Genomic DNA, 13,115 nt, shown 5'->3' with positions numbered 1-13,115 from the left:
TTGTCGTTTTAGTCCCTCTACTATGCTGAAACTTTACGTTTGATCTTCCACATTAATTTGATACAATTTGGTGTTCTCTACTTATGTTATTAGTAGGTTCAAATTGATAACATTGTTAATCGTCAAAATGATTTTGTGAAAATTTTATTTAAATAGTGTTAAACATTCAATTGACATATAAATTTATTATATTTAACAAAAAATTTAACAGTTTTATTTATCGATTTAAACCTACTAATAATTTTATAAAAATATAAATTATGTCATTGAAGTAGATGAACTAAATCTAAATATTCAACATAGTAGATATATCAAAACTAATGTTATCAAATTGAACCTAAAATTAAAGTATGTCATTAAAGTAGAGATATTAAATTAAAAAGTATAGCATAAAAGAAGGGTTAAAATCAAATTAGATCATTTTTTGTTTTCTCAGGATAAAGCCCAACTTTAATCAAAACCTTTTCTGTTGATCAACACAAGCCCATCCATTGATTTGTAAATGGGCCACTTATTTAACAACTGTATTTTTATTTTTATCAACAAATGACAAATCAATATACTAATTTTCTAAAATACTTCAAATTTGTCACACAATTATGTAGATGAACATTTTTTGAAAAATCTTAGGGTTGAGGGTCCATCAAATGGGTAGTTTTTGTGAAAAATAGTTATTTTTAATTTAAATACAGTAAAATATATTAATATCTTCACAATTTCATAACTTCCGTTTAATAAAAGTGCGTTTGTTTTACAAAAATAATTTATGAATTTTTTCTGTATTTTCTTGTATTTATTTCATAGAAATCAGCTTGGTTAAAGGAAAATAACTTACAGGTCAATGAGAAAAAAAATTCTTGTAAAAGGACATACATTTTTAAAAAACATAAGTCATTTTCTAAAAAGAACTATGAGTAATTTTATTTTTATATAAAATTAACTTAAATTACCTAATATTATTATATTAATAATAAATCATTAATTTTAATTTTATTTTTTAAATATTAAAATAATAATATCATTTTCAGTATTATTATACATATTTAATTATTTATATTTGACAATATAATAAACTATTAATACAATTTATCATTTTAATAAATTATTTAATATTATAATTTTATTTTAATAATAATTTTTTAAAAAATTTAATTAATAGTCTTCATGTTAAAATATTTATATTAATATATTAATAATAAATATATATACTACAATGATAAATGTAGTATAAAGGTTAAAATATGTCATAAGTTCATTTACTCTTTAAAAATTCAGAATTCAGTCCTTGTAATTTTATTTTCAGAATTTAGTCCATCTACTTTTCACCTTTTAAAATTAGGTCTAATTGTTAATATTGTCAATTTTTTGTCAATTTAATTGATGTGACATTTTAAATAAAAAACTTACTTGGTAGTCATGTAATTAAAAAATGACGTAGTAGTGAACCTAAATTTAATAAAATATTTTTAATAGCATTAATAGTTGGACCTAAATTTTGAAATCTAAAAATAGGACTAAATTCCCAAAAATAGAAGTATAGAGACTAAATTTTAATTTTACAAAGAATACAAAGACTTATGACATTTTCTAACCTAGTATAAAATATGAATATTTTAATTATATAAATATATGTCAATAAGTACTCTCGTATGTATAATATATATAATTTAAATTAAGTTTTAATTAGACATTATTTATTATCAAGTTTATATATGATATTGATTATTACAAAATATGATATTGATTATTACAAAATATTATCTTATTATAAAATAAGTTTCGATTGTCAAAAGGAAATTGTATTATAATATTTTGTAACAAATATATTTATGTCATGTTCATTTCACAAAGAACAGTTTTTAGAAAATAATTTTAGGAAAATTTACCAAACAACGAAAAATATTTTATACAGAATCATCCAAATACAAAAAAAAAAGAAGCTTTTCCTTAAAATCAATTCATTTTCTAGAAATCATTTTTCGAAAGTTGTTTCCAGTGAAACAAATGCAGCCTAACTTACAATATCAAACACAATCAGGGATTTTTACTTTCGGATAAATATCGAAACTATATATGAACTTTGATCTAATGTACGGTGTCATAAATAAACATTGTTTTTATACGATTTTATATATGAAATTTTAATTGATTCAATTTTACAAATCACTAACAATATTATCAAATTAACACCATTTTACGTTGATATATTACATATACAAACAATTATATAAATTCAATATGAAAATAAATGTATATATTTATTTCTTTAAATGTGTACAATTATCAAAATTAAAATCAAACTTTATGTACACATATAAGCCGTAATTTAAATTTCGTATGTATACGTTAGAACAATTATTTTAAAACTCTCCGTATTCAATAATCTCATTATTTTTATTAGATTTCAATTAAATCGAAATTAAATCAAGTTGAATTTAAAATAGAATTCTCTTAATGATATTTTTCATCCACAAAATTACAAGACATTTCGATTGCTTTATGCAATTAGTCATCAGATATTGTTAATTTATATATTTGTAATGAGATAAATACAATATAGTGCAAAAAGGGACATTTTATTATTACTAATTCTGCTACAAAAAAGGAGGATTGCCTTACAACTGAAGGCATTCCAATTGATTTTGCCTTATTATATTCTCAATAGTTGTTTAGGGTTTTAACGCATCTCCCATGCACCACTGCTCATATATATATATAGTACATTAATACTAAGACCAAAATCCTCAAAAAAACTTTATCTAGAGGAAGGTGGGGTTTCCCCAAGGAGAAAAGATGAGAAAAAAGCCAGTGAACTGCTTGGTTTGAAGCAAGGCACTGCATGCCCAGCTCCTCTGAATGTTGCAAATGTTAGTCCTTTGTATTCTTGGAACCACCCACTCACCTGACCACAAGAACAAATGAAAAATATACTTGGTAATTTTTTCTATCTTAGTCCTTCAATTTCTTTTGTCCATATTAATTTTAAAACTTGACAATTTTTCTTAATTTGGTCCCTAAACTTAAGATTTGTCAAAAGAATAATAATATGGTGTTTTGAGATTACACTACATGATTATTTTTAAAAATAATACTTTTATTGTACTTTTTAAAATTTATATAATTTTTAAAATTTTCAGGGCATGATGTATGTAACCTCATAATGCCATGTCTCTGCATTTTAATGGAATTTAACTTTAAGGATTAAATTAAAAAATTTGTTAAATTTTAAGATTAATATAGACAAAATTTTCAAAAAGTAAATTGAAAAAAGTTATTAAATTCAGAGACAAAATGTAACTTAGTCCCATTTATATTATATGTAGAGAAAGATGGATTAATAAATTAAAATCAATAATATGATGATAAACAACAACTTTAGAGAATCAATAATCCGATGATAATAATCTCAAAAATAATATTAAAGTAGAGGTTTTTTTTTTATTTTTTTAGTGTTAGTCCACTAAAACCATCACATGGTAGGGTTTAGTTAATTAATTTTTTTTATAACAAGGTGGGCATTGTTTCATGATGTCACAAATAGAGCCACCATGATAGAATATGATTAAATTAATAGTTAAAACTTAAAAGCCAGATGTTTCCATTTTCACTATAATTGTCATCGTCAATACCTGTTTTTCATGGTACCATGGTCTCCATGTCTTAGTTATGGGCAACCCCAATGCACTTATGCTGTATCTGGTGGACAAAACAGGAACTCTTCCATCTGTGTCTCCACTAAACCACTCACAAACCGATCACCATCAGATGTGTATATATCCAGAGACAGAGAATATGAATGTTTGGGGGACTGTTTTGAAACATGAAAGTTACCTATAGACCCAAATTCTAACTCCAGCAGCAATAAGTTTTTTGTATATGGGAAGCACTGATGGTTTTGAATCTGTCCAATTATTATATATAGTCATGCTGCATATGGCAAAAAGGCAACAAAACTGTTAAATTTAGCATTTGAAAACAAGAGTTAATATATACGTAGGTATTCGAATTTGGCCATATTTATGTAGACTTCAGTGATATTTAAACTTGGGAACTGTGAGTTAACATGGTACTTTTTTTATGTACTCGACTAATACCTTTAAAATATGTGGACAATCAATAGCATAATAACACGTAATAGTCTCACATTTTGATATGTGACAAAAAAAAAATATTTTTAACAATGTCCACGTTAGCATATTTTAATAGTGTTATTTAGGTACCAAGTTGACTTATAATTTCTATGTTTACGTGTACTAATTAGGTCCAAAAAAAATTAGATACCAAATAGTTATAATTTGTCTAGCTCAAGTTTCTCCATATATATTAACCCTAAAAACAACAATAGTTATAGGGGTAAAAACATCATGGAGGCTCCTATACTAGGAGTCAAATTATATTTTTTACTCCACTTTACTCAAAAGATAGGCAAATTAATCGTTTACGTTAGATCAAAAAGCAAATTGATCATTTATCAAAAAGTAAATTGGTCATTTCTTTTAAAAATTTCATCAATTTTAACTATTAAAAATTTGTATGGCTAACGAAATAACCACATGACACATGTACCTTTCTAACGTATAATGACCAATTTGCTCTTTGATCTAATGTATAGGGATTAATTTGCCATTTTTAAGTAGAAGAGGTAAAATGCAATCACTCCTAATATAAGGGCCTCTATAATACTTTTACCTAGTTATAAGCTTATAATCATTGCAAAGATATGTGTAAAAGCATTATTACTTGCAGATGCTCCAGTTCTTGAGGTGGTGACCATCACTAACATGAAGAGCTTTTTGAACATCGAGTCTATTGTAGAAAGCTTTTGCATAATCATCAAGGCAAGGATCAAAGCCACCCATAATCCTTGGTATCTGGTAACCATAGAATCACTATGTCAAAAACTTTGTTTTAAACAAGGTGATATGTTGTATTATAGAAAATGGAGCATGTGATATTTATATCAATCACCATATTGGATGTTCGTTTCATCATGACTTGCAGCATCGATAGGTCATCGGAAGCTGCGGTGTCTCTGATACATAGCGGAGTGTATAAGCTGTAAATATCGATCTCGTGATATTGTTTGAGTACTTCATCCACACCTTGACTACAAATTTCACTGCTCCATGTATCATTGCTCTTAAAATCACAGCTCTCAATGATGATTTTGTAAGTTTCATCAGATACTATAGCATGACTCCAAGCATAATCCACCATGCCTCTCCAGTCTTCAGCATCATTTGTTTCTGGATTACCTAACTGTTACACATGTAGGAAATTTTCAGCTCCTTGAGGAACCAGCCAAGCAAGCAAGCCATAGTCTAGTGTGAAAAATAAGACCAGATTGAGTAGTACCATACCAAAATACCCTTAAGCTCAATATAAAGTGAAGGATCCTTGTTGTTGTCATAAATGAGATCAGCCAGCTCTGGCACATATTTGCCTGCGAAAAACAAGAGTTCAATGATAAAACATATACTTATTTTGAGTGCCTATGGATTCATCACGAGTCGAAATGAACCGAAATCTCCTGTCTCGGATGAGTGCTCTTATCCGTGCCCCTTGAATAACATAACCCCAATTTTTTAATTTATACAAATTAAAAATAAAAATAGTTGAAGATTGCCTCAACAAATTTAGTATATCAAATTTTGAAAAATTGATTTTTCCAATTAAATTTGAAATATTAACCAAAAATTAAATTTTTATTTTTTATATGTCTTACAGTTTTTATATATAAATTATATAATAAATATAATAGTTATTGTATGAGTCAAAAGTTAGATTTAAATATACATGTTCAAAGGTTGAATTATCCATCCAAAATTTTGAAAGGATTTAAGCAAAATTAGGTGAATTTGATCAAGTTTTCAGGTTTTTATCCTGTGTGAAGCCGAGCTTTAACAACTAAATACTTCATTGACATTATGCATAGACTCGACCTAAATTTGACTTGACTCAATTCATGAACGTCTCTAAATTTGAAGCAAACCTCATCTGAAACGTCATCTTTTTTTTAATTTTTTTTTTAAATTCAATATTTTTTCCATTAATATATACTTTGTCTTTTATTGATGAAAAATATTGAATCTGAAAAATAATTTTTTTAAAAAGAAGTTTATAGGTTGAAATTTTTAAATTTAAAAGTGTTTATGAGTCAAGCTGTGTCAGATTCAGGTTAAGCCTATGAACGTATATAGTTGTTCAAGTCCAGCTTGACTCAAAATAAAAGCCTCAAATTTTGTAAAAATATACCTATATTTGTAAATATTAAACCAAGCTCATTTAGGTGTGTCAATTTTTATTTTAAAAATAATTAATTTTATTTAATATTAAGTAAATATAATTTACTACTATTATATTTTTTCTATTAAATTTCTAAACATAAATAATTTAATATATATTTTTTATATTTACATTATAATATAATATTTTTTATGATATAAATAATATAATGGACTTGGAGTTTGAACGGATAGACCAATTCTTGACATTATGTTATTGAAGGGGCATGTATGGGGGCACTCGTCCAGGGCAAGGGATTTCGGTTCAGTCGGAATATGGTTTGAGAATCACTCTATTGAGTTAAAAAGTAAAGTTTTCAGAGTAATACCCGCATAGCTTTCTCCAGCTATGTAAAAGGATCGTGTTCTATACGACGGAAACATCACGAACCACTTATGCAGGAAAGTGTAAGCATCGTTTGCTGGTGTAAGTAAATCCATGGCAGAAACAAGCATAATTCAGTTATACAAGAATAATCTTTCTGGTAATCTGAATAATGATCAAAAGCTGCTATTATATGATTTATATACATAGAAGCTACACATACTTTTTCATGCATGTATATAGATTGTGAGGAACAAAAGATAATAGCAATAATTTGCAGGCAAGAGAGTTTTGTTTTTGGTGTTAAACTCACCGGTGAACTCATCTCCTATATTTCTGTAATCAGTAGAAATATTTGAGTATGAAAATCCAACACCAATTGGAGATTCTAAGAATAACATATTGGCTTCTGCATCACCATAGACATTAAAAAAAATTCTTAGTATAGGTGAGAGCATTACTTAAAGAAGATATACAAGTGGCTAGAAAACGATAAGTTGTCGACTTTTACACCTTTATTCCATGAGAAGTTATTAAATTTAATTCCACGGCCATCAGTGTCCACTATGAAAGGACCAATCTCTTGAGTCGCACCATATCCCACAGAAGAGCACCCAGGACCTGAAACATATAAACTTGTCAGCTTATTAGAGAGCATAGAATAAAGGAAAAACAATGACCTCCACTAAGCAATAACATGTGACAATGATCATGATATCTTACACCTTATGATATTATATCAATTATTTCAACAAAAAAGTTCATTTATATGGCCCCGGTCTGTCTAATAACCAGGCAACACTCTGAAAGTGAAGAAATCTGTGATATCTTTCTCTTTTTTCTCTCCTTTATAGATGGAGGTAAGATATATATATATATATACACACACATATATAAATATGCATATTATACACTAGACCAAGAGGTGAACAAAACAATTTAATCTATATTAATCTTACCACCATTAAGCCACAGCACCAATGGTTTTTCATCAGGCTGAGACATAGCTTCATAGAACCAATAAAAAAGTGCTCTTCCATTTTTTTCATTCACAGTGACATAGCCAGCATAATGTCGGAAATCAACAGGCGGTTGGCCAGGCAAGTTGGTAACGAGATGATCATCATTATTTCCTAGGGAACTCAATCCCTTCTTGTTATACCACCGCCAATGGCTACCACCAGTGACAGGAAGTACTGATGATATGGTTGAAACAAAAGCCAGCATAATGAAAACAACCACTTTTAGCCCAAAATCCATGTTTGATTATAGAGAGAGATACAAATCAGATGGATGATGAGTAGCAAGAAGATGACATATCTATTTATACTGCTTCAGTATAGGAACTATTACAAAAGTACAAAGATAGAGAAGAAACTGTCTTAGGTGGCACCTTGATTTTTTTATATATGATTGTATGGCAATATCTGACATGGATTTTAGACAGTTTTCTAGAGTGTTCAAAGGACGGTGGGTATCTCTTGTTGGGTTGTTGAATCATGGTAATGCGAAGTACATGGATAATCATGGTAATCTTTATTATTTATCAAAGCAATGATCACTATCAATACTATGGAAAAAAGTTTGATTCTAAAATTAACAAGAGATATACTACTTGATATCCAATCTGTGATTATTTGTTGATTAAACAAAAAAGTCTTGGAAATTTTGAGTAACTAAGTAATGGTCTCAATGTGACTTACAAGTTTTATCCACTCCCATGAAACCCAATAAATTTACTGTTTTACACTGCAATCCATGCACTTTATGCCCTTTTACTAGTGACTTGCAAATTTTATCCATTCCCATGAAACCAATAAATTGACGGCCAAAAGTATAAAGGAGATATTTATATTAAAAGTTGAATTATATTTTATTATTTTTAGTAAAAAATTAGATAAATAAATATTTATACATTAGATTAAAGAGTAAAATGATTATGTGGACTATATGACTTTACACTCTTGTGAGCTTGATGGATTCTATGGAAGTTAATTTAACAAGTTTGTTTGATCTCATTTTGTGGCGTATTTAGAAGAATAGGAATTTATTTGTTTTTCAAGACCTTTCATGGAAAGCTGATAAGATTATTAAAGTTTTCATTACTTGGGTGAGAGAATTTTTGTCCACACATAAGGAGGGCTTTAATCAAAGTTGTACCTCCACTGAGGGGGGGAGCCTTTACTAGATAAATGGGCTCATCTATGTACTGATGGGACAGTTAATTTGACTACAAGTTTTGCAGCTGCAGGGGAAGTGTTGCAAAATCACCTAGGGGAATGGATTTTGGGCTTTAATCAATTTTTGGGTGTGTGCTCAGCTTTCGAAGTCGAATTATGGGGCATTCTAGATGGTTTGTCCATTCTACAAGAACGGGAGGTAAATAGAATTTTGATCCAAATTGATAGTCTAGAAGCAGTCCTGGCAATCCAAGGGATAATTTCAACTAATCCAAATTCAGCTTTGATTAGGCATATTCAGATATTACTTCAAGACAAAGATCATTGGGTGCTACGACACATCTCTAGAGAAGCTAATCATGTTGTTGATCAAATTTCTAAGATGGCTCCGACTGACTTGGAAGGGGTACAAAATTTGACAACAGCTCCTTTGGAGTTAATTGAGATTCTTGATTGTGATAAGTCTAGTGGTGCTTTCAACATTGTCAACATAGCTTAACTCTCTATGGTATTTGTATTTTTCACCAAAAAAAGAGAGAGCAGATTGATCATTTTGTTAAAAATTTTATCCAATTTTACTATTAAAAAGGGGTCCATGTACCGCGTGCCATGTGTAATTATCTAGTTATTCCATCAGTCACGCCAGTTTTTAGCATTAGATATGGATGAAATATTTAACAAAAAGGACTAATTTACTCTTTGATTTAACATACAAAGATTAATTTACTCATTTTTTTTAGTAGAGAGGGCAAAATGCAATCTAACTCCTAATATAAAGACCTTGAAGCTTTTACCTAAATTGACTTTTCATTTTTGTTAAAAATATTCATATCTCGATACATATTTAGACATGAATATAAAAATATCATCCTCAAAATACATAAAAAGAAATTCTACAGAAATGCATATAAATAAGTGCAATAAAGATAAACAAAGGAAGGATATTAAAAGGGAAAAAAAGCACATGAAAAGGTAAGAAGCTTTTATTGTGATTATGTGGAAATTATCTTCCAAGAAAATAAGACAGGTAAACTCCCCTTTTTTATTTTTTCTTTGAAGAATCCCTATTAATTAAGAAAACATTAAAAAAAAAAGATTAGACACATTTAAGCTGACACAATGGTTAACTTCCATTTTTGTGTTTTTGATCCTTTATCCAAATCCTTCAAATATTAAATGGTATGATGGAACAAGCACATTTAAATGGTAATTCAAATAAGTCCATATTCATTCAGTCAAAAGGATCATAGGTTATGAAGAACTAGACAGACAGTCCATGGAGATATGATGGAACAAGTCCTGAATTGGTATTCAAATTTCTACACTCTTGTACCAATGTCTAAGATAATGTTCAAAATAATGGGAATTCAACTGTGTAACTTTTAACTTTGAAGTTTGAACATAAATCTTTGACTGGGAAAGCACATGAAGAATTTTACCCATTCTACCATGGACTAAATGCTCATATTAGAATTCAATCTTTTAGAGGTTGCTCACATAAGAATTAAACCTTTTAAAATAGTTAAACAAAGACTTAGAATTTGCAAATATGCTCAAATAAGGGATTTTCAGGTACTTCAATTTAATTTGTAAAAAAAATTAAATAAATGCTAACATATTTAGAATAAAACATACAACAGCTGAATCAAATATTGCCTAGAAATAAAAGAAAATAATCATAGCATAATTTGAAATATAATATACGACATATGAGAAGCCCTTATTTGAACACTTTTCAAACTATTTTAAGATTTAGCCTCATTTAAGTACACATTTGTAAAGGTTAGCTTTTAACCTAGAAAATATTGTGTTCCATTTTTCTTTCACTTCAATGATGGAATGGCTGACCATGAAAGCTGAGATCAAACATGTTCAATACGTATCCAAACCAAGGGACAATCGTTAACAAAGGGGATACATACTTGCATAAATTCTTAATATATATGTATGCATGGATATAGTGCTGAAATAGTTAGCTTCTTTGACAAACATACAAACAATATGGTTGTTTTTTTTTTCAGTTCTGCATATACAACGAATAAATCAAGTCTAATTGGAGTGCTGTAAAAAGGTAGGACGAGTTAAGGCATTGGCTTGTATCAATTATTTACCAATCTGATGACCTAAAATTGCACTGTAAGTACTAACAGTAACAACTACCAAATATGAGGACCTTGAATGCTATGGTATTATTATTATCAACCCTATTCTAAGTTAGCATCACTGTCCAAAGAAAAAGATGGGAGGTTAAATCATTTGAGGGTCAGAGAGACTATTGCAGAGTCCACAATGGTCCACATCTATGATTATACAAAGACTACAACAGAACATGGCAGTATCTTCATGAGAAATGACTACCTTATTGCCAATGAATTATCTTATCAAGAAGTATAGCCAATATGTCTGAAAAGACATGGTGGCATGCATATTCGAAACTAGTGGTTCTTCTGAAGTATAGAAAGAGAAACCAACTGTTTTTAAGCATCTTCATCATCACAAAGTTGAAAATTGAAGTTTTTGTGGCGAACCTTGTGCGTTATGACTCTTGAATCTGATGAACCCCAGGTGGTGAAGGAACCATCAATTAGGCTGTTGAACAAATGACCTGGATTCCAACTTTATAATTCATTGAATAATGAGATGGGAAAACATACCATAGGTATTCTATGTGTGAATTGTTGATGTCTTTTTTTTTTTTTTAAGGTTAAATCATATTGGAGTTAAAAAAAAAATTCTGTTAAAGTTAGCGGGACAAAGCTAAAAAATTACTTTAAAGAGGTTAAAAATGAATAATAATTTTTTAGAGATTAAAGTATAATTTTATCATTATATTAACTTATGATTTGACAAAATTTAAAATGTCTCTATAGCAAATTTACCACTTTGGTGGAGGGAGGTAAGGCTTGCCCCCGATCTTTGCCTCTGCAAGTTAGGTTCAAAACTTGGCAATTATTCCCACACTTCTGCAATTCAAGTTAGGCCCTGAATTTAACAATTATTTTTACATTAGGGCTTGAACTTTTTTTGTCTAAATTAGTCTCTGAAAACCCTAAATTTGAAGCCTTAATGTGGGAACAATTGTCAAGTTCAAAACCTAACTTAAACCAAAATAAAAGTTCAAACTCCAATATAAAAAAATTATCAAATTCAAACCCCAAATAATGATTTAACTTTTATTTATTTATTTTCTTTTTGATTTGCATTTAATACCAACTGATATATAACATCATCCCATGCATCAAAGATAGTCCTAAACAAAGTTTCCATAAATAGTTTAAGCACTCCTTCTAAAAGCATTAGTGAAACATAAACAAATAATAGCTAGATGTGATGCTGATCCATCCCATTGTAATATGACAAATGCTCCCTTTAGCTAGATAATAAATATGAGATAAAATAACATCAAATCTTTTTGCTTCACTTATTGTAGTAGTGACATTCATCACACAAGTGCTCATCCTGTTTTTGCACCAAGAGGTGGCACCTAAAAAGCAAAACTGGCTAGTATACTTTGACTCTATACTGCAAGTCCTCAACCTAATTTATATTGGCCAAATGGATGTTCACCTAATCCCTTGCTAAACACTTTTTTTCATTCATATTGGCATCAATCCACTTCCAGTAATCATGAATGTATATAATGTTAAAAAAAGAAAAGGGCGGATCTTTGCTTAAATTCATTATAGAAAGCATTATGGTTTTAACTAATATATGAGTGTGCATCACTATCATCATAAATTCTCAATCAACATTGTTATCAGCTAAGGTAAATTTGCCTGCAACCTTGAGAAAAGATTTCAGAAGGTTGTTTGTTCTAAGGAAAACCAAGTTTAAAGTGGTTCTACTCTATGTTACACATACACGGAAATGGATATGGGATATGGTCTTCCAAGAACGCTCCAAATCCATGCCAAACATGTTCTTATATCTGATACTTACATCCGTAATATATATCATTTAAAAGACATATTGCTGCCAGAAAGGGGCAAGATTAAAAGTGCTTTAGTACATTGATTGGTAAAATCAATTCAAATACACTTTGAACAGTTTGGTACAATTGTATAACCCCTCTTGATGCCTACATGATTAAGCTGTGCCAAGAAAACCTCTCAACAAATTAACATATAAAAAATACCTATACCCTTTTCTTGGTTTTCTATAATATGAAGCCTATAAAGAGGTAATTTCTAGTACTCATTTGCCAAGCACAGTGGTGTTATTCCTTCTTCACATGATACAAACAGTGTAATAGTTCTTCTCACTACAAGACATAAGATTTGTGATTCTATTTTTCAGAAAAAAAGTGCTTAAGCCATTCATACCCAG

At 29.2% G+C, this 13,115-nt stretch overlaps 1 protein-coding gene across 1 annotated transcript; it reads right to left on the bottom strand.

Moving 5' to 3' along the window:
* Positions 1-2,557: 2,557 nt before the first annotated feature.
* Positions 2,558-7,935, bottom strand: LOC108488689 (serine carboxypeptidase-like 31). Its single transcript, XM_017792979.2, has 10 exons — positions 7,569-7,935; positions 7,123-7,230; positions 6,923-7,018; positions 6,614-6,706; positions 5,361-5,443; positions 4,969-5,259; positions 4,741-4,871; positions 3,832-3,927; positions 3,630-3,735; positions 2,558-2,902 (listed from the first exon to the last, which is right to left on the bottom strand). Exons 1-10 carry the CDS (start codon positions 7,867-7,869, stop codon positions 2,756-2,758), a joined length of 1,452 nt encoding a protein of 483 aa, XP_017648468.1. The 5' UTR covers positions 7,870-7,935; the 3' UTR covers positions 2,558-2,755.
* Between the last annotated feature and the right edge of the window lie 5,180 nt (positions 7,936-13,115).

This window comes from Gossypium arboreum, chromosome 10 (assembly GCF_025698485.1).
Source record: "Gossypium arboreum isolate Shixiya-1 chromosome 10, ASM2569848v2, whole genome shotgun sequence".
Lineage (NCBI taxonomy): Eukaryota > Viridiplantae > Streptophyta > Magnoliopsida > Malvales > Malvaceae > Gossypium > Gossypium arboreum.
This window is presented reverse-complemented; position numbering and strand designations above follow the sequence as displayed.